At 37.8% G+C, this 23718-nt stretch overlaps 1 protein-coding gene and 2 long non-coding RNA genes across 5 annotated transcripts in view; 2 read left to right on the top strand and 1 right to left on the bottom strand.

The window, feature by feature from the left end:
• The window catches only part of si:ch211-237a4.2, a 90066-nt gene extending 86745 nt beyond the window's left edge, over positions 1-3321 (top strand). For both annotated transcript variants that reach the window (XM_073948246.1, XM_017355684.4), the window contains 2 exons: positions 1964-2010; positions 2147-3321. In XM_073948246.1, the coding sequence (XP_073804347.1) occupies positions 1964-2010; positions 2147-2673 (574 nt within the window). In that variant the 3' untranslated portion in view covers positions 2674-3321. The remainder of the gene's footprint in view (positions 1-1963; positions 2011-2146) is intronic.
• The window catches only part of LOC141381964 (uncharacterized), a 1176553-nt gene that overhangs the window by 472288 nt on the left and 680547 nt on the right, over positions 1-23718 (top strand). The window lies entirely within an intron of this gene.
• On the bottom strand, positions 11166-14120 carry LOC101886012 (uncharacterized). Of its 2 annotated transcripts, none has more exons than XR_012402731.1 (5): positions 13983-14120; positions 12798-12886; positions 12641-12706; positions 11989-12243; positions 11166-11694 (listed from the first exon to the last, which is right to left on the bottom strand). It is a non-coding gene; the product is annotated as an uncharacterized lncRNA (long non-coding RNA). The 2 variants fall into 2 exon arrangements; XR_012402730.1 differs by having other exon boundaries at positions 11925-12243.

Here is a 23718-nt window from a genome sequence, read left to right on the forward strand (position 1 = left end):
ATGAAATGAAAAAAAAAAAACATCATATTTTAAGTATTATAGCATTACTACAATATTAAATAAAAAATTTTTTTAAAACAATAAATGCAAACCTCATTTCATAGCTACAAACACACTGATGCTGTTTTTAATGCGGTTATTAGTGCGGTAATAAAATAATCATCAGCCAATCAGAATTCAGAAAACACTGTAAAAACATATTATTTTAATGAATCTGCATAATGAGTTTCATAAGAATTTCATAAGAAATTGTTTCATAAGAATAAATCTGTCTGCTGGCCTGCAGCAAATAAAGTGTGTTTCAAGAGTTCATACTTATGCTATTTGTAGGTTTGGCATGCTGTCCTGGGAGAGAACCCTGAGTTTGAAGATAATTGAGCCCAGGGCTCCCACCTGGTCAATTAGCAATAAAGGTCTCCGAGGTCAGGTAGTTCTTGAGACCTACCTCTGGTAAAGGAAAAATAGGAGGAAATTTGGTGGAAGAGGGGATTCTTCCAAACCGAAGATAAGGCAGTAGAGTGAAATTGGTCTTTTCTGGGCCGGATTAACCAATGGGCCTTATGGGCACAGGCCCAGGGGCCCGTGGCACTAGGGGCCCCTGCGAGGGGGGAGAAAAAAAAGACAATTTCGGAGTGTCTTTTTAGGCTAATTGCAAATAGCGCATCTAGTTGGAATAAGCTATTCAGGGTTTACGCCCATCGATGCCTGATTGATAGAGACAAGATGAGTAAAGAGCAGTGAAATAAAACAGCCGCAGTGGCGCACCTTGTAAGGCACACGGCATCATCTTTTGACGCGATTAATCATAACATCGGTTCGAATCCACCATCAATTTAACTCGTGCTACTTTTTTTTCTCCCCATTACATATCAGATTGGAAATATATTTATTTTTAACAGGAAAGAAACATTTTTAAAAAATAATGCAAATGTGATATTAAAAGTCACAAGTGTCTCGTGGGTATTTAATAACGTTTAGCCTTATTATAGGCGCCTGCCGCGCCTCCCTCTCTTCAAAAACTATATTGCTCAGACAACTGTATTTCCTCTGAGCAAAAAAATCGCGATCACATATTAATATTATTATTATATTTAAATTGCCTTTCTTTCTTTAACTAAACAGAATGCTGTAATTGGTCAAGCGCGGAAACGTCAGTTTTGTAATAACCCGCACTAAACTGAGCGGACTTTAGTGTAACGTTATATCTGTCATAGATCAAAAATGAGTGGACAAGTGGATTTAGCAAACGCGAGAGAAAGAGGAGAGGAGGCATCTTTATTGAGGCATTTTCCATACACACCTTCTTTAAACAGACCCGTGATCAGGAGAATGAGGGTACAGAAGAAGACATTAACTTTAAATGATGAGTAGCTAGCATTAACCAGGCGGAGAAGGCTAACGGCAGCGCAGCGCGGACTGAATTCATCGTGTGAGAGACAGACAGAAAAGGAGAGAGAGAGAGAGGGAGAGAGAGAGAAAGGCCCAGAAGAGGAGAGAGACGGGAGAGAAGAGGTATAGTGTCTGTGATTTCGGATACTTTTAGGTTTATAATCAAGTCTTCATCACGAGAAGAGTAGAGAAAATACAGGGAGAGGAGGAGAGAGACAGTAAATTAGTGTTTGTATTATGAAAGACTCAGATTCATAGAACTCAGATTTATAGAACTGGATTGGAGAAGCATTGTGCATTATATGCCATGGCAATAATATGCTTTTAAATTCAACTATAGGGGTGCGGCCAGGTAGGGGGCCTTACAAGACAATGTGCCCAGGGGCCCCTGAGTTCTTAATACGGGCCTGGGTCTTTTGATTGTAGGCTTGGATCAATCCGATTGAATTATCGCTGATTATTGATAAAAGACCAGCTGCGATCAATCATTTCATGTTCTCCTCTTGAAATTAGTTGATAAAACTTCACTTAGTGATTGTTAACTAATTAAATGCAAATCTGTGTGTGTTTACAGTGTGAATCATGGAGGAGAGAAGAGGATTACAGCAGGACTGCTCAAATGTACGTCTACACACAGACACATGCGCTCACACACATACATACATACACACACACACACACACACACACACACACACACGTACACAGCTGTAGTGAGTGTTGGGTGTTGTTCTAAATGTGTGTGTTCTTGTGTTCAGATGCCTGTTTTCTCACTCTGGATCCAAACACAGCAAACACTCAACTCATTCTGTCTGAGGAGAACAGAGAGGTGAAGTGTGTGTTAGAGAATCAGCAGTATCCTGATCATCCAGACAGATTTGATCGTGTGCCTCAGGTGTTGTGCAGAGAGAGTGTGTGTGGACGCAGTTACTGGGAGATTGACTGGAGTGGAGATGAAGGTGTGTGTATATCAGTGTCATATAAGAGCATCAGCAGGAAAGGATACTGTAAAGAGTGTTGGTTTGGATCTAATACTCAAACCTGGTGTTTGAGCTGCTCTTCCTACAGTTTCTCATTCACACACAATAACAGAGTCACTAATCTCCCAGTAAAATCAATCAGTCGTAGAATAGGAGTGTTTGTGGATCACAGTGCAGGAACTCTGATCTTCTACAACATCTATAGAGACACAATGAGCCTCATCCACTCAGTCCAGACCACATTCACTGAGCCGCTCTATCCTGGTTTTAGTGTTGATTATGGATCATCAGTGAAACTTTGCTGAAGACTGACGAGAGATTTACCAATAATCCTCTGCTCTAAAGGATCGGTCATCAGCAGTAAGATGATCTGCAGTCTCTTATGTGTGTGTACTAAAAACCCATTGTTTTCTGTTGGTTTTAAAAATGTTTTGTAAACTTGCCTCTTTTTTTATTTCTGATTTATTTTACGTTGTCAGTTTTTCTGTACATCGTTTTAGTTTCACGCTGCAACACCTCCTCTTCATGATTTGGTATCACTCTGAGGGGGTTCTACAGAAATTTGGCTGCACTGAATAAACACTCTTAAAACAAATTATAGCAAGTGTAAACTTTTTATTTTACCCACGTGTTTGGTTTACTCATCAAATAAACAACAAAACATCAATCACAACAAAAATAAACAAGGCATTCCAAAGTCAAAAACTAAGTAGTCTTTCTGAAAAAAAGTCAGTGACCACTTATCATTAAGAGCACTTGAGAGTGATGCAATAATTCCTTCCGATGTCCTGTCACTCCATAGAAAAGAGACTGTTGTTGTGTGTAGGAAAGCAGTAAAGGTTGCCCTCTGTTTAGTGAGATTATGTTGCTCCCCAAGAAGTTGGTTATACCTACCATCTCCCAGTAAAAACAGCAAGCCAATAGACGCACAAAAATAGAAACATAAACAGTCCTTTCTGAAAACAAGCAAACAAAAATGACATAAATAACTACTTACACGCAACACATCAAATAAAGACACGGTAACACTTTATTTTGATGGTCCCCTTTAGATAGTCTGTTGACCAAGTTATTTTTCAAGTTCTTATCTGTTTACTCTTATTTGGGTAGTATCTGTAGATTGTATTTTAAATGTTTCTAAGCAATCATTACAATGTCTACAACATGTAAACATTTATTAAACTTTTGGTAAGTTAAGTGTTACCAATATAGGTTCTAGATGGTCAACAATGTATCAGTAGATATCGGCAATTGGTTTTTGATTTTTTACATGGAGTGGAGCAACTAGCATGAGTGATGGGTTGCAGCTGCATCAGCTCAGAACAAGACAAAAAATAGCGTCAGAGATAGTGTTAGAATGAGTAAAACGAAACTGATATATGACAGGCAGAATCTGTTGCTACTAGAATCTGCCAGCAAACACTGCTGGTTTGATCCGAGGATTATAGAAACACTAAAAGACTACGGACTACTGAGTTGTCGCGAAGAGGCCCGCAGAGTACAGGAGACATCTAATGACTCCACCCGGACAAGGTGGCGTCGGCGGCGGTGTATGCGCAAGCAGAAACACGGGGTTCGCGGAGGAGCAGCAGCTAGGCTAAGAGCTTTTCCCTGCCGAACACCGCTGCCTTCACTGATGGTGGCAAATGTCCGATCATTAGAAAACAAACTGGACAACCTCAGACTCGAGTTAACAACGACACGGGAGGTGAGAGACTGTTGTGAACTAGTTCTTAGCGAGACGTGGTAAAACGATTCCATTTCGGATGAAGCGATAAGCCTAACGGGGCTAAATGTATTCCGGGCTGATAGAAACAGCACACTCAGCGGGAAATCCCGAGGTGGTGGTCTCTGAATCTATGTTAATAATAGATGGTGCAAGGATGTAAATATGATCTACTCATACTGTTCGCCTGATATTGAGGTTTTGACAGTAAAGTGCCACCCTTTTTATCTTCCGAGAGAATTCTCCGTTGTTTTTATTATTGCTGTATATATCCCTCCAGATGCAGATACAAAACAAGCCCTTGATGTATTATACCATTTTATAAACAGACTTCATACTTCTCATCCAGAAGGAGTAATCATTGCTGCGGGTGATTACAACCAGGCAAACATGAAGAAAGTGCTCCCCCACTTTTTTCAATACGTAAATTTTGCCACAAGAGGTATGAATGTATTGGATCATGTGTACACAAACATTAAACTGGCATACAAAGCAGTTCCTCGCTCCCTACTTGGCTCATCAGATCACCTTTCTGTTATGTTAATACCAACATACAAAGCCCATCTCGCAAGTACCAAGCCCTCTATAAAACAAGTGAGAATTTGACCAGAGGGAGCTATGTCTGAATTACAGGACTGCTTTGATTGCACAGACTGGACTGTGTTCAGAGAGGCCTCCACAAATGATCAAGGCACAGATATTAATGAATATGCTGATGCTGTATCCAGTTATATTTTTAAGTGTATGGAGGATGTCTGTGTGTTACGCCCTCGGGGCGAAACAAGTAAAAAATAAGAGGGGGAAGCCAAAAATCACGTTACAAAAGTTTTATTTAAGCCCACTGTGATCAAACATTAGGCAAGAACGCCCCGCCAACTCGCACGCCGCTGGTCTCCTTCCCAACCCTTAGCCGGAAGAATCAGACTCTCAAACAGTGGCAGGACGCTGATAAAAGAGCGCTCACTTAGACTCAGGTGTTCCCCATCCACCTGATTATGCCCCGCAATGTTACAGCGCATCTGTAGAGGGAGCAAAACAGACACACAGACAGACACGGCAGACAAATGACAGCGCAGCAGGCGTCACACCCTCCCCCATAAACAGGAAACAACGTTTCCATACAATAAACCATAAACATGTACATAATAAAAAGAAAGTTAATACAAACCCATATTTACAAGGGGGCCCTAGACAGGGCGCCACTATATTCTCAGAGCCTTTTAAGTGCCGAATGTCCAAATGAAAAGGTTGGAGAAACAAGCACCAACGCATAAGCCGTTGGTTAGGATTTTTAAGCGAGTGCAAAAAGGTAAGAGGATTATGATCACTATAAATCGTTAAAGGTGAACTATCTCCTCCCACATACACCTCAAAGTGTTGGAGAGCCCAAATTAACGCGAGCGCTTCTTTTTCGATGGTAGAATAATTCCGTTGATAACTATTGAATTTTCGTGAGAAAAAACAAACTGGACGCTCGATGCCCACATCATCCTCTTGAACCAACACTGCACCCGCTCCCTCTTTACTGGCATCCACCATAATCTTAAATGGTTCTCCTAGCCGGGGAGCCATCAGGACTGGTGCTGACGTAAGCAACGCCTTCACTGCATCAAACGCAGTTTGACAACACTCGGACCACACAAATAAAGCTTTGGACTTAAGCAGATCAGTTAAAGGGGCAACCACTGTGGATAAGTTTCTACAAAAACAGCGGTAAAACCCTACAAGTCCCAGAAAGCGCATTAATTCTTTCTTAGTGACAGGCACCGGATATTCATCTATCAACTGCACCTTCGCCCTCACTGGACGCACCTGTCCTTGTCCCACTACCTTGCCCAGGTACGTCACCGTCGCCCCTGCAAATTCGCATTTAGCGAGATTGATGGTAAGGTTGGCCTGCGAGAGGCGATCGAGAAGGCGGCACAAACAACAAAGATGCTCCGGCCAGCTGTCACTCACAACAATCATATCGTCCAAATAAACGGTAACCCCTTCTAATCCCGCGACTATTTTGTTCATTAATCTCTGAAACGTTGCGGGCGCGTTTCGCAGCCCGAAGCTCATCACCCGGTAGGAGAATAACCCATCAGGTGTTATAAACGACGATAATTCCCTTGCACGCTCACTTAAGTAGACCTGCCAATAGCCCTTAAGTAAATCCAATTTAGTCACGAATTTTGCAGCACCGACCTGATCAATACAATCCTCCATCCTCGGTAGAGGAAAGGAGTCTGGTTTTGTTACTGAATTTAATTTTCTATAGTCCGTACAAAAACGGAAACTATCGTCGAACTTCCGAACTAAAAGACACGGAGATGACCAGCAAGAGGAAGAGGGTTCAGCCAGTTTATTGTCAAGCAAATACTGAACTTCTGCTCTCAATACATCACGTTTATTCAGGGGAACACGATAAAAGCGCTGGCGGATAGGCGTGGCTTCCCCCACATCTACATCATGCGTCAAAACACTCGTCTGTGTCGGTACATCGGAAAATAACTGTGGAAACTCCGATAACAACTGAATTAATTCTTGTTGTTGAGTAGCATCTAGATGTGTAAAATCGAATAACAACTTTTTAAAAGTCTCAGAATTCTTTAACCTACCCTGTAACACGCAATCATCGGGTGTTTTCAATTCTTCCACCTGCATATCCATCACATGATGCGCATAGTGCTCAGGAAAACTATAATCCAGCGCTACAGGATTTACTTGCATTGGTGTGACACAGTCTCGATTAGAATATGGCTTTAAAATATTAATGTGACAAACTTGTGTTTTCTTTTTACGATCTGGTGTTAAAATAGTGTAATTGTCATTACTGCCAATGTGCGTCACCTTATATGGCCCAGTGTACTTGGCTTGAAAGGGCGATCCCAACACCGGGAGGAGCGCAACAACCTGGTCTCCCACGCTAAACTGTCAGCGTTCAGTGCGACGGTCAAACAGGCGCTTCATCTTTTTCTGGGAACTACCCAACTGCTTTTTAGCTAGTTCCCATGCCAACGAAAGCCGTCGATGAAAACCCAAAACATAATCCGACAATTTTTCTGGCGGATCTAAATCTGTCCACTAATCGTGCAAAACAGCCAGTACCCCCCGAACTTTATGAGCAAAAACGAGTTCATTCGGGCTATAGCCAATACTTTGTTGAGTTACTTCCCGGGCTGACAGCATCAGCCATGGGAGGCCCTCCTCCCAATCTCTGTCCATCTCAACGCAATAAGCCCGGAGCAAGGATTTTAAGGTGGAATGGAAGCGCTCTAGCGCACCTTGACTTTGCGCATGATACGCAGTGGACAAATTGTGTTTAATCCCCAAATGACGAAGTACTTCGGCAAACAAGTTTGAAGTAAAATTACTTCCCTGATCGGACTGAATAACTTTAGGTAAGCCAAAAATAGAAATAAATTGAGTGAGAGCTTTTACAATAGCCTTAGTGTTAATAGAACGCAAAGGAAACGCGGCCGGATAACGAGTGACCTGGCACATCACTGTTAGCAGATATTCACTCCCCGCTTTCGAGCGAGGGAGTGGCCCAACACAGTCAATGATGAGATGCTCGAAAGGTTGGCATACGGCAGAAATGGGCTGCAGAGGCGCCAGTTTTAAAGGCTGATTAGGCTTACCAGTCAACTGGCATGTATGACAGGTTTTAACATAACTGGCGACATCTTTTTTGATTCGTGGCCAGTAAAAATAACAAAGAATTCTGTCATACGTCTTTTTAATGCCAGCATGACCGGCAAGACCATCATGGGCAGTTTTTAAAACTACCGGCCGCCATTTAACGGGCACCACCACCTGGACAAAAGGATCCCCCACACAAAAACCAGCATGTGGAGACCATTTTCTCAATAATACCCCATCTCTGATGAAATAACCCTGTGCCCGGTTCCGAATATCAACATCATCATAAACTTGCTCATACTGAAATAAACGGATTAAAAATATCCTGGTGGTCTAACACGCTTGATGTATTCGCCGGTGTTTCAACTGACAGAGCGGACAGTGGTGCAGGACCCACAAGCGCAGCGGGCTTCACAAAAACGGTGGATTTAGTTAGCTGTGCTTTGGCACTTTTTGATTTAAGAAAGGAACAATTTGATTTCCAATGCCCTTCTTCTAAGCAGTAGTTACAAATCAAATCGTGTCTATTTGATGGACTTTTAGGACGCCTTGCCTGGTTCAAATAAACAGATGGAGAACTTAGGCAAGGAGAAAGGCGATCACTTCTGAACCCGTCTGCATGAGTTTTATGAATGAGTTCCCACTCATCGGCCAGCACTGCTGCCTGGGACGCGGTCTTAACATTATGCTCAGCAATGTAAGTGACAACAATATCTGGAAGCGTATTTTTAAATTGCTCCAATAAAACCAAATTTATCAGATCATCCAATGTGGTCACTTCTGCCGACATACGCCAACGATTAAATCGCAAAGTTAGATCTCTCACAAATTCTACATGCGTTTAATTGGATTCACGCCCCAAAGAACGAAACTGCTGGCGATAACTTTCCGGCACACGCTCATAAATCTTTAAAACAGATGACCTCACATTTTCGGAAATTTGGCTCTCCTCAACTGATAAAGCAGAATAAGCTTGCTGGGCCTTTCCCGTCAAAACGCACTGAAGGAGTAAGGTGCGCTCAATGTCACTCCACAAAAGCTACAGCAATCCTCTCAAATAACAGAAAAAAAGTTTCCACATCAGACTCATTAAACGGCGGAACCAAGCGCAAATTATTATCAATATCCAATTTAGGAGAGGAGGCTACAACACTTTCAGCAGGAACTTACCCTCTTTTAGAAGATCAAGGCGTTTCTGCTCGACCTGCACGCGCTGCTGCTCCAATCGACTCTCCTCAATCTTATGTTCTATTTTAGCTTTCTCACAATCTAAACGCCGTTTTTCACATTCAGTGTCGCGCTGCAACATCAACAACTCTTTCTGCTGCTCGAATGAAAGTGCGCCAACCCCAGGTTGTATCGGAGTCGGTGCTTCCACCAGCACATCCAGATCAAACAGCGACGCTTTTAAAATCTGCTTTATCCCCTCCTTCGTTCTCATCTGAAGTGCGGAGAGCTCAATTTCGTAATTAGTTGCTAACTCTAATAATTGATCCTTTGTCATCAAGTCTAATAAGTCCTCCGACGGAGTTTGAACAAACGTTTCCACAACACTCGCCATGGAAAAAAAAATCGAATTAACTTCAATCCAATAATAATATCACCGTTATTCCCACCAATCACACAGAAATAAAACCTCCCCGACTCTTCACTAATGTAGACCCTAATCTTCAACTGGCCCAAACCGGGAATTTATGCACTATATACCGCAAGTTTGGGAGAACCACCAATGAACAAGTAATTCCCCAAACCTCGGCCGTGCTCCCGAGACAAATGCTACCAAGCCCCGATCCAGCCAAAAACAACTAAAATAAAAAAAAATAACGTATCCGAAGACACGTTCTTCACCTACCCGGGGACAGTTTATTTCTGCACAATTTGGCTAGGTTTCTTTTGACGGATTAGACTATGATTAGAGCTTAATCAAATATTACACTTGGGCAGGATGGAGACCACAAATTGCCTGCAAACCACTACAATACTTCCCCCCTCCTAACAAAATACAAAATAAGCTAACAATCAAAGCAAAACATAATAATAATAATAATAAAATAAAACACTTACCAAACGAAAATCTAACCCAAACAAACCGATCGACGCAAAAAAATTGTCTTCACAAGGACGAGCCCCCAATTGTTACGCCCTCGGGGCGAAACAAGTAAAAAATAAGAGGGGGAAGCCAAAAATCACGTTACAAAAGTTTTATTTAAGCCCACTGTGCTCAAACATTAGGCAAAAACGCCCCGCCAACTCGCACGCCGCTGGTCTCTGTCTAACCCTTAGCCGGAAGAATCTCTCCCTCAAACAGTGGCAGGACGCTGATAAAAGATTGCTCACTTAGTCTCAGGTGTTCCCCATCCACCTGATTATGCCCCGCAATGTTACAGCGCATCTGTAGAGGGAGCAAAACTGACACACAGACAGACACGGCAGACAAATGACAGCGCAGCAGGCGTCACATCAGCTATAGACAATAGTATAATCCTGCACAACTGGAGTAGCTGCACTCTCAGGACCGCATGTTTAGGACCGCATTTTTAGGACCCTAGTTTTTTGCAGAAGCGCCACCTACCGGATTGGATGACAAAGTGAAACTGCATTTCTAGGACCCGTTTTGGAACTGCGCCACCTACCGAATTGGATTATATAGCGGAAACTTTCAGGCACTTTTATTACAGAGGTTAAAGTGTAAAACGCCTGCTTTAAGTAACAATTTTAAAATAAAACAAATGAATTTACACCTAAAATATAAATGAATAAATAGAGTTGAGTGCCTTAAAAGTCTTAAATTCCTTGAAAAATACTGTATATTGATGAACCCCATTACATTAAACAAATTAGCTCAGTATTAAGGAAAATAAATTGAAATCAAATGGGTTCAGCATTTGCAGTTACTAATTTAAAACCAGGTTGTAAAGGTTTTAGAGAGACAAGACGCAAGAATGATTCAAGAATGTACATTTATATAAATATCCACACTTTTTTTTTTATTAATGCAATTCAACCACAAAATTGACCCCACTGTTTATTCAGTTGCTGCAATCAGACTGGCTGTAGACTTTAGCTTCTGTGAATGAGAGTGAAGAAGAAAGTTCAAGTATATATATATATATATATATATATATATATATATATATATATATATATATATATATATATATATACACATACACACATGGGGTAAATAAGTATTCAACAAGTTCCCATTATTCTCAGAAAACATATTTCTAAAGGTGCTATTGACCTGAAAACCAAAGAAAAAAAATATATGAATAGAAAACAAATCTAATTACTTTACAAATTGTTATCAACATCTGGTGAAAATTTCAAGTCAACAGCACCTTTATAAATATGTTTTCTGAGAAAAATGGAAACGTGTTAATTATTCAATTCAATTTTAATTAATTTCATCTTTATTTCTAAAGCACTTTTACAATGTAGATTGTGTCAAAGCAGCTTAATATTTATTAAATTCAGTTCAGTTTAGTGTGGTTTAGTATTCACTGCTGAAAATCCAAACACTAAAAAAAAGCAAATCCATCGATGCACAGTTCCACAAGTCCTAAACCAAGCAAGCCAATGGCAACAGTGGAGGAACAAAACTTTACCAATTGATGAAAGGGAAGGAATAAACCTTGAGAGAAACTAGACTCAGTTGGGAACAACCATTTCTCTTCTGGCCACACTTCACATGCAGAGCTGCAGTCTAGGCGCTGGAGGCAAACACTGGGCGTCCATCGTAGAGAAGCTGCAGGTGTGAGTAGGTCACCAGCTGGTTTTCAGGCTGGACCACAGGGTCAATGTGGGCACTCATCTGTCACTGGGGTCTTTCATTAATCAGTCTCATGCTCTCCACTTCTCCATGACCACCACTGCATCTGCTCATGATACGGTCTGTTTCAGGATTATGGATACATCTAGAAGTCCTCTATGGTGGCATCATCTCTTCACAGGTTACGATCTCTAGAGGCCTCTGGATGAATATCCCCAGGTGGAAATAGGGAACAAGGAAAATAATTAGCGCAGCTGCTGTTCATAGTGTATTTAAACAAGAGATATTAAATATCAAGACAAAAATGAAGTGCTAAGAGATAAAATAGCAGTTATATGAATAAACATGAAACGCACATGATTATTTATAACAAAATGTCTGGTTAAGACAGCAAGAGTGTTCCCTCCAAGTGGTTTGTCAATCCCACTCACCCGCATAGAGCACATAGGGCAGCACAGTGGTGTTCCCTCCAAGTGGTTTGTCAATCCCACTCACCCGCATAGAGCACATAGGGCAGCACAGTGGTTAGCACCGTCGCTTCACAGCAAGAAGGTTGCTGGTTCAAGCCCCGGCTGGGCCAGTGGTCATTTCTGTGTGGAGTTTGCATGTTCTCCCCATGTTCAAGTGTATGAGTGTAAATGGGTGTTTCCCAGTACTGGGTTGCAGCTGGAAGGGCATCCGCTGTGTAAAACATATGCTGGATAAGTTGGCAGTTCCTTCTGCTGTGGCAACCCCTGATAAATAAAGGGACTAAGCCGAAAAAGAAAATGAATGAATATATATATATATATATATATATATATATATATATATATATATATATATATATATATATATTCTTGAATATGTAAAACAATGTATATGAACTCAAAAGGTTAATCAATTGTTATGAAATAAAATTCAGATTAATATTTAATATAAGAGGTATAATAACAAACATTTGCTTTACAGTGTAAGCTATAATATATATATATATATATATATATATATATATATATATATATATATATATATATATATATATATATATATATATATATATATATATTTATTTATTTCTGGCTTAAGCGTATGCACTGTTGGGAGAACCAAACAGGAAACTTTACTCCCAACTCCATATTTTTAAGTATATAAGAGCAATACCCACCTATTGAATGGTCTCCCTTCTTTCGTCAGTTGTTTGTAAATCTGTCTGTTAAATTATTTTACTTCACTGAAATAGAGAACAATCACTGTTGAGTTAACATATATACCAGTAACAAAAAGGCTCTTTGAGCATTGTGCAAAATTAACCATATTCTGACCTGTTATGATAATCTTTACCAGAAAGAAAGACCTGCTCAGCATTATCCAAAGACCAGCTCCTCAAGACACCCAGAGGATGTACGATGGCCTATGAAAAAAAAATAATTTAAATATGAACTAAAATACTACCACAGAACAGCAAATCATTTTACATGGATTCATAAATGAGTAGCACCCAGCATGCAGTTTATATACTTATTTGGCCAGACATTCCTCTGGAAAATGAACACCACAGATAAGCTGCACTTCATCATAGATATGCTATAAACTCAAGAACACAGCTAGCATTTGTAACTGTATTTATAAACTGCTTATCAATGTCTATTTAATGTAGAGTTAATGCTAAACAAATAAAATATTAATAAATTAACTAGTTATTAAATGCTTAATAATTATTTATTTATAGTATGCAGATGTTATAAAGTGTTACTCAACAGTTTGAGATAACCTCAATGAAAATCATCCTGTAGTTTGTTTTTTTTTCCCCCTACAATGAGCCTAAGCAATCCAATCATATTGGCCATAACTTCTTATTCGCCAGGTAAAACATACCTGATATAAATTAAAGATATGAGACTTTATATGGTTAAGACCTGCAGAATAATCCTAACTTTCAGAATCTCATTCATCACTGTAAAACGATGACAAAACATCAGGCTAATAACACATACAGTATTGTGGGGCAAACAGGCAGTCAGCACAATTTTTAATGTACTAATGTAATATAACGAATAACACGAATTCAGTAAAATATAGATAAATCTAAAACTCTTACATCAAACGTGCTTTTACCATCTTAGTTTAATACATGTCACTAAGCACATTAGCCGTTAAGTCAACAAGCCATTAAATCAACAATGTTTCATTAAACCATGGTCACGAGCTACGAACGTCGTAGCATTTAATCAAACTAGAAAACGAACTCTAGAAAATTATTAACAGTTATAACAGCTCTCACTCTGGCTGTGTAAAATTATCCATAATTATTATTATAATATTTTATTCTTCTTCTGGAAAAAATATCGTCACGTAACATTTTTGTCCCAGACCCTTAAAAGTGGGGTAAATCATGCAGGCTAATCTGGCATTTCTGCATAAACTCACTGTATAAAACAGCAGCATTACAAAATAAACACATACTTTAACAGTTTAAAATAAAACTTAATAGAAAAATCGGTACTTACACTTTCCTTGTCATCCGTGTTGTCCATTAGCGCATCCATGATCCAATCCGAGAGGTGACGCTGTCACAAAAAACTAGGGTCCTAAAGATGCGGTCCTAAAAATGCGGTCCTGAGAGTGCAGCCACTCCAGTTGTGCAGGAATACCCTTCTCGCTATAGAGGGTAATTTAATTTAAGAAAAAAATACATCCATAAATTCTAATGAATTAAATGGGGATTCTGATTTATACAGGGTTTTAAAAAAGTTAGCAAATGTATTATTGATTAGTGTAACATCAGAGGATGGATGCCCCCGATCATCCCTGACAGAAGACACCAACTGAGAATCTGCTTTTTTCTTAGTAAGATAAGCCAGGTATTGCCCCAGCTTATCACCATGTTCATAGAACCTTTGCTTAGCAAATCTAACTTTCCTCTCAGCAGACCTTATATGTAATGACTCTAACGCAGAGCGTAAGGCAGTAATTTCTTTTAATTTATTTGGTCTAGGATTCTGGACATAATCCCCCTCTGCCCGCCTAAGTTTTGCATCTAGAATGTCCTTTTGTTCTGTTTGTCTCCGCCTCTTATTAGCTGTATAAGAAATTATAAGAACCCTTGAAAATGCCTTAATCGTTTCCCATAGCAGAGACTTATCTTCTGTAGAAGAAGAATTTATAGTAAAAAATGACTGGAATTCGGACATAAAATAAGAACAAAATTCACAATCTTTGAGAATTAAAGGGTTAAATCTCCAATACCTAGTTTGATTTATAGAGCTCCGTAATCTTAATTGTAAGAAAAGAGCAGCATGATCTGATATTATAATATTACCGATGCTGCTGTTATCTATAAATTGTAGTAGCCCTTTAGGCACAAGAAAATAATCTACACTGTTAAAAATTGTCCCGTTAAAAAAACAGTAAAATACTGGCAGCTGCAGTTGCCAGCAATGTACTGTTGTTTTACAGTATGTTGTCACGATCACACATAAAAGACGTGGAACCCAAATGCAAGTAAAACAGTCTTTATTGACGAGTATCACAAAAACAGGAAAAAGGGAATAAGGCTGGGAGTGCAGTAGTCCATAGAGTCAATGAAGAGGAGAAGGTTGGATCGGCAGCGCCGATAAAATGTCCATGACAGACGTCGACAGGGAGGATCACACATCTACATAGATGTAAACAGGAAGCAACTCAGTACCGGTCACTATTCAAAACAGGGGCTTTTCTAACAAATAAAAACATTACCTGACGACAAATATCTCACAAATATGATTTTAAAATAATAACTTACCCGATATAAAGAAGAAGATGAAATGGCGGACTTGACTTCACTTCCTCGTTTGAAAAAATTAACCGTCATTCACGAAGCTCCGCCCACTCCACCGTAAAGCAAGGATGAAGCGAAACACATATTCGCCACCAGGGGGCAGTTTTATGGTTATGTTTTTAAATAAATAAATAAATGAATATATATATATATATATATATATATATATATATATATATATATATATATATATATTAGGGTAAGGGTAATTAGGCAAGTTATTTTATAACAATGATTTGTTCTGAAACTGTCGAAAAAATATATAGCTTAAAGGGGTTAATAATTTTGACCTTAAAACACTTTTAAAAAAATTTAAAAACTGCTTTTATTCTAGTCAAAGACTTTCTCCAGAAGAAAAAATATTATCAGACATACTGTGAACATGTCCTTGCTCTGTTATGTAACATGCTGTAATTCTAGAATATTTACTGTTAATTTTAATATTCAGTAGCTTGTTATATAAAATCTATAGCACTTTAAGATATATTTACAATTAACTAATTGCTAATTAATATGCTTATTAATAGCATATTGTCTATAAAAGTTGTTGACGCTGTTACAGGTGCACACACACAGAACCAGGATAGACTTTTGGGCCTTTCTATGTTGAGTTTGCATGTTGTTTCTGTTGGTTTCCTCCAGTTTCTTCCATAGTTCAAAAATTTGCAGTATAAGTGAATTTTGGATAAACTAAATTGGCTGTAGTTTGTGAATAAGATAATGTGTGGTGTTTCCCAGCACTGAGGATTGTACCCTCAGGGCTGTGTTGCAGAAGCATTAGTATCTGATTGCAGACTTGCAAATGCAAGCTGAGACACACAGTTTGACATGCAATGTCAGAAACAATGCACTCAAATAGAGCTAGTGACATCAAAGTGAGGGGTAGGGTTAGGAGCGGGGTTAGGTGTGCGCATTAAAATTGGTCAGATTTATTTTTATTATTTTTTGTGTTTTGTGGAATAAGTAAATAAAACTTTGTTTTGTTTACAAAGATCAGCTTATTTACGAACACATTCATGTTATTCACATTCTACTGCTCAGTTCTCTGACATTTTTTTCTATATAGTTATTTTATTCATAAACAAAACATTTATGTCTATTTAATATTCAAATTAAATTAAAAAGAACAATGTTGTATGTGGCATTTAATCAAACAAAATCTTTATAAAAATGTAGAATTGCAAAAAATAACACCAAGATAACAGCACTTTAATTCAGCATTATTAGATTATGAATTCATTTGTAAAATTGTTCATTAAAAAGTAGTACTAATAGCAAATTAAATCCACCCAGTAGGTGGCGGTAGGACACTGTCTTAATTCATTCAAATGGAGAAACTGAACAAAACATTAATGGATCAAAACATAATAAATGATGAAACCCATTGCATTTATAGACGTTTATAGACATACCAGGTAATATGAAAAAAAAATTATGAATTTTACTCATGCTGGAACATTTACATATAACAGATAATATAAATTTATATTCATAGCAGCCTTAAAGTAAAAATAAATCCATTATTGAGAAAATAAACTGAATTAATACGTGATAAGGTCACAAACATTTACTTTCCCGGATAAGCAATAGCTTATTCCTATTCTTAATAACCTAAAGAATCATTTTTAATCTCAGAAAGTCTTATTTAGAACATGCAATGTTATTATTTTCAGAGAAGGTGTAGCGCTCTCACCGCCTGATGAGGGACAATAATGTTAATAAAACACAGGAAACACAGAACTGCTGCTGCTTCACATCAGAGTCTGTGTATTGTTTAAGCAGCAAGTCTCTCACACTCATTAGCAGTCCACAGGCAGAAGTAGCCAATCGGAAAAATGTAAATCCTTGCATCACAGTACATTAATTTACAATATTTATTTTCTATTTTCTACTTCATAAAACGAAAGTGTACAAACTTAGAAAGACAAATTAACTTTGATTTTCAATTTCTAATAATTTGTAACCACTTCAAAGGCTCCTGTTCATTTATAGTTAAACCGGAACTAAAAATACACAACTCGCACTACACCCGCTGTGTCACACACGGGCCACATCTGGGCCACATATGGCAGGCCACAACTCACATTACACCCAGTGTGTCACACACGGGCCACATCTGGCCCACATATGGCAGGCCACAACTCACACTACACCCGGTGTGTCACACACGGGCCATATCTGGCCCACATACGGTAGGCCACAACTCACACTACACCCGGGGTGTCACAGACGGGCCACATCTGGCCCACATACAGCAGGCCACAACTCACACTACACCTGGGGTGACACATATGGGCCACATCTGGCCCACATACAGCAGGCCACAACTCACACTACACCCGGGGTGTCACACACGGGCCACATCTGGCCCACATACAGCAGGCCAGAACTCACATTACACCCGGGGTGTCACACACGGGCCACATCTGGCCCACATACAGCAGGCCAGAACTCACACTACACCCGGGGTGTCACACACGGGCCACATCTGGCCCACATACGGCAGGCCACAACTCACACTACACCCGGTGTGTCACACACGGGCCACATCTGGCCCACATATGTGGCCCATATGTCTCCTGCCATTGCCAGAAGTGAGCCATATGTGCCTTAGTTGGCCCAGATGTGGCCCAGAACTGTATGCTATCTGGGTAGAGCCGAGGCTCGAACAAGCGACCGTCTTGCTGTGAGGCGACAGCACTACCTTCTGCGCCACTGTTTCGTCTTTTCGATATTTTTATTTTAAAAAATCTGTTAAGAGTCTAAAAGTAAAATCTTATAAGTTATATTATTATAACTATAGGCTTATAAGCCTATATTATTGTGATTATCGTCTTCAATGCTAAAAATGAAACAATTTTGCAAGATGTAAAAAACAGTGACTGCTAGACAGTTTTAAGGAAAACACGACACAGCGGGGCTAGTTATAAGTTACAATTAGGCCACGGAATGAACCGCCAAATTATCCATATGTTTTACGCAGCGTCTTTTCTCACGCGAACACGGGGAGAGCATGCAAACTTCACACCGAAACACCTAATGACAAGGCAAGGCTCAAGCAGCGACCTTATAGCTGTAAGGCGAACGTGCTAAACTTATATTCTCGCTCTGTGGCTGTCCTCTGCACCCCAGTACAGCCCTAATTTTTGTTTATTTCATTAAAATGCTTTGTTTAAGCTATCTGAGTCCTTTGTTTGTGTCTTTAATTTAGAATTAGTTTGATTAGTAATTATTGATAAATGTTAAGTTTGTTACTTGTTTAAGCTGCACTGTTTGTCTTTAAATCCTCTGTAGTTGTTTCATTTAGCTGGTCATTTTGGTTGTGTTCAGACTTCCTGAATTTCTGTTGTTGTGTTTTTGTTTAGTAGCCCTCAATTTGTTTTCCAACTTGTATATGTTAGTGTTGGTAATTTTTTTCCTTAATTTTCCTGTGTCCTCGCCTTACCACAAAATCACAAATTACTTTCACACAAAAACATATATTAGTCAATAATATTACTAAAATTAATTGAAAAGCTAAATAAATTTAAATTGATACACATTTAGTGATGGGCAAGCTTTATGAAGGTTCGTGGATGCAGCCGGCGATGGTGGGCGGAGTTGAAAACGGAGCCGTCAAGCCAGGCCTGGCGCCAGGATATCAGAACTGAGGGGGCATTTTAAATCCATAAGTGGACACTAGACCTGGTGGCTGATTTTGGTCTCTCTTGTTCCTTTCATTTAGGCTATTTATTCACATTTATTATTACTTTACTTTCTTACTGACCTAAGGCAGTAATATACGTTTTAATAGTAATAATAATATGCACCGTTTCGCTATTACTGATTTTATTAATGATGGTAATGCAACGATACCACTTATTAATGCAGACGGATCATGGCTTCAGTGCCAAACGAGTGCTTTAAATCATATGTTATTCTCCTTATTTATTTCAATTTTATTTAAAATAGCAGGCATATGAATGTTTAAAGTTTTAGGTAAAAACGTCAAATTATGCCCACATGCAAGCTGACCCACGATCAGACTATTCGTAAATAAATGCAGTGAAATCAGCTTAACCGAGTCATCACGCTTCACGTAACATTATCCAACCAACATCAGTGTTTGGGAAAAGCTAAATGTTACAATCTAATGTCATTCAAAACAATTAGTTACATTATAAGGTGTAGCCAGAAAAATACCTTAAAAAGATGCCTAAATTCAGTTATTACCGTAAAAATTTGTTTGGCACGGATAACAGGCAACTCAATAGGCTATAAAACTTTTTTCATCATTTTAAATGTAAAAATAAAGCTTTATCTTTGGCTATCATAAGTGCGTTTTTTTCGTGATATTGTCTGCTTGTCATTTGTAAACCATCATAAACCATTATTAGGCCTACCCGTCATTTTATTTATTAATTTATAATACATTTTAATAACTTGTTTTCAGGTTATTTTTATTTTAGGGCCATGAGCTACAAGTCAAAACAAATTCGATATGCTGTAGGTTTATAATATATTTAATGTTGTTTAATTTTGCATAAGCAAATAGCAGTATAGCCTTAATTAGCCTACATATTTTAAAAAGATTATCATCCAGCCTACCTGCAGCAGGTTTCTCGGTTGATCCGCGGTAATTGCACTTAAGCACAATATACCTATTCCATTTATAACACTGCAAACTTGACTTCACAGGCTGATCATCTTTAAATCCAAAAGGCATTTATTATACTAGACTGCTGCTGCATAATGGGATGTTTCTCTACACTGTAAAAGTGCGCTTTTTAGCAATGTCAAAATGAAAGCAAACATTCAAAGGCCTATGCGTTTTGTCAATTTTAGCTTAATTGTAATCATATTAATAATAATATTAATTAATTAATTAAAATAGGCCTATTATTTATAGTGTAGCCTTCTGTGGGACTGTGCAGTGAACTATTTATTTTTATTAAAACATTTTATTAGGCTACATCTTCCCAAATAACTAATGTGAAAATGACTGGCAGTTGCTCTGCTAAAATTGATTTAACAGCAAATTTCTTCTGCGTTTCTTCCTTTGAGAGCTCAAGAGAGTTGTGTTTAAAGATTTAGTTGACCAAATGTAGTTAATTAAGCTGATCGTCTCATGTCCCCTCACTTTTCTCCCTTGTGAAATGAGTGCGCCTTCATCGCCGTGTGCGCGTTTTATTTTCAGGCGCACCTGACCTGACGCGGGGACCGGATCTCTGGACTATAGGACTAGCTTTAATCTCACAATTTTCATAATTTAATTGCTATGTCATGTAATGTAAAATGTTAAAATGTGTGTTCTAAAGATTGGAACGACAGGAGTGTTTGTAATTAATGACAAAGAATTTTCCGTCTTGAGTGAACAATTATAAAAACTTCTTTCAGAGGGGGCAATTGCAATTTATTTTTTGCAAGTACAACAAAAGATTTACAATACAAACAAAACAGAATACAGTCTACAAACTATAGTTTATTTTTAACCAATACGGCAATTATGAATTAAATTAAAGTAGCAGGCTAACAAACGCACGAGAAAAAAGGGGGAAACGGGAGAGCACTTAAAAAGGAAATAAATATCTACGAATAGGGTTATTTTGTATAATAAAAGCATTTTAAAAAGGCATTTCAATCCAAAAAGATTGAACAAAAGGACCAAAATAAAAGAGCTACACTTTAAAGTAGAAATTTCCCAGAAAGAGCAGGTTCATTTAAAATCACTTTTAAAAATTCTGGTTTAACAAGAAATAAAATATTTTATAATAATATATTTTTATATTTAATAAAATAATTTTTAAACTTAATTTGTAAGTAAGTCTTTATATGGGTGTCAGGATTAATGATGATAATTATTTTATTACAAGTCTGTAATACTTATTTGAGGTAATATTTAGGTTATTCACCAAATTTAAATTGTTTATGCAGCTAAATACAGTATATTCTGTATAAAAAAAGGCCAAATAAACTTGTGCAAACAATTGAGCCCTTGTAAACAAATTACTTAACAAAAGATGATACTGCAGTAAAATATGTAGTCTTTTAATAAGCATGTTGTGTACAATGGTATGAAGTTAATTTTTTTTTTTAATTTGTGAGACGGAATTTGTTCAAGAATAAACAAGAAACAACGTGCGCAAAGTTTCTGTGTGGGCCTATGCCAGCTGAAAAACAGCACCAAAAACAAAACTCTTTAATATAATGAATTTGTTTTTGGTGTTAAATATAATATCAAATTGTACAATTAGAAATGCATTTAATAAAGACAAAAATAGTTTTGTATCTTTATATAATTTTTATTTGAAAATAAGTCTTAGTGACTTAAACTATCAAGATGTGAGGTTCAAGTAAATAAAATTAAGTACAAAAAATGCAGTTCAAAACTATTTGTGACCAAACATATCACACATATAAACTGTAAATGAAAGTCCACATAACATAGTATAAACAAATATATTAAACAGAATTTTTACAATCAATCTGTAAACGAAACTCCATTGAACATTTATCCTTTAACTTGCAGATAAACAAATTACACCAAATTTTTGGTGGTTTCCAGGAGAGGGGATAGGCCTGTAACATCTAATATTACAAAATCTTCCGCTCTACATTTTGGGCACTGGGTCGAATTTTCCCTCCACTGTTCCAAACAAATCTTGCACCCCACCACAGTCCTGCAGCATGTCGTGAAGACTGGTTGTTCCATGATTGCTTGTAGAGGGGAAATGGTATTAAAAAGAGAGATAAATTCAACATTATTCATCTTTTGGCAATATAATAATTAAATAAAATCTACAGAGAAAAACTTTCTAGTGGTTCCATATAAACAAAGAGGTTTCAAAGTTTAAGGTTAAACTCAAATTTTGTTGTTGAAGTTGAGGACACTTCATGATGTAGATTTATATGTGTGTGTACCTCGGCAAATTAAGCACATGAAAGTCTCCTTTAAAACTGTCATAACATTCACTCTCTGTGCTGCTCCCTCCGTGTTTGTCACAATTTCTTGAATTTGTCTGGAAACGTTTTCCAGGCCATGAGAGGCTTCCATCAGCTCCTCGATTTGGTTTTTTAAGCTTTGAATAGAGCTTACAGCATCTCTGCGACTATTAAAAAAAACATAGTTTTAAAACATATTGATGGTTTTATTTATTGCAGTATTTTTTATTTTAACACTGTTGTACTTTGTTTGGCTTGACTTGTCAAAAACATGCTTAAGACATCATGCATTCATAAATAGCTTTCTTATTCACAGGATAATTATTAAATTAAACTGCAATACCTCCTGGTTTGCTGCCACTGTCTAAATGCAGTCCTTTCCACTGCATGGACCTTTCTGGAATTTTGTCTCCAGTAGCATGAACCTAAGACAAAAATGGCATATTTCCAGTAAACAGTAAAGCAACAATGAAGTTTATTATTATCTAATGTGGCTTTTGTTTTAAATGATAAATTAGTAAAATCAACACAAAAAAACCTAAAGGATAACAACACTTCATAAACATATCCTCATTTGTTACTGAAAATATGAGACTGCTTCTGTTTTTCAGAATTACAGATGCACTTCTGTACTTTAAAGTCATGCTAGTACATATAACCCCAATTCTGAGGAAGTTAGGACAATATGAAAAACACAACAAAAGAAAGTTGTGATTTCCAAATTTACTTCGACTTGTATTTCCTTGCAGACACATAAAATATGAACACAAAAAAATCATGTTTTGTCTAGTCAGCTTCTTTTCATTTCTAAAGATACATCCTTTAGCTGTGGTTACACTGGACTTTTCTCCCTATAGACTTCTGATTAATTTGCATTCGAATGCGTCAGATTTTAAATGCAAGCTCGTACGACAAATTTTGCAGTTTGCTGCATTAGAAAGATGTGCATCACTTGACTGTGTGAGATCAATTGAGGATTAAAACATGACTTTCAGGACAGACAATTTAAATATGGAGCAATCGCTCGCGTTTTTAAATATCTAATCATCTTGTTTAATCCTGCCCCTTTTCGCAGCACCATACAAAAAATTTCGCATGCTCAAACTCTAGCTTTTCCTGTCATTCAGACCTGCAATACATTTCCAAAAAGTTGGTAAAAGAGCAATTTAGGACTAGTAATCAGGTAAATTAGTTAAACAATGATATGATTTGAAAGATGTGATGTCAACAGGTGATTGTAATTATGATTTAGTACAAAAGCAACATCCAAGAAGGATATAGTCCTTTAGGAGAAAAGATGGGCAGAGAATTGCCAGTAAATTATTGAGGAAATTATTGCAATGTTTAAACACAATGTTCCTCAAAGAAACATATTAATTCATTTGGATATTTCGTCTTCAACAGTGCATTACATCAATAGGACAGTGGAAACATGTACTGTGGTCAGATAAATCAGTTGAACCTATGTAGATTATTTTTTTTAGTGGAGAAATGGACATTGTGTG

The sequence above is a fragment of the Danio rerio genome, chromosome 4, assembly GCF_049306965.1.
Source record: "Danio rerio strain Tuebingen ecotype United States chromosome 4, GRCz12tu, whole genome shotgun sequence".
NCBI lineage: Eukaryota > Metazoa > Chordata > Actinopteri > Cypriniformes > Danionidae > Danio > Danio rerio.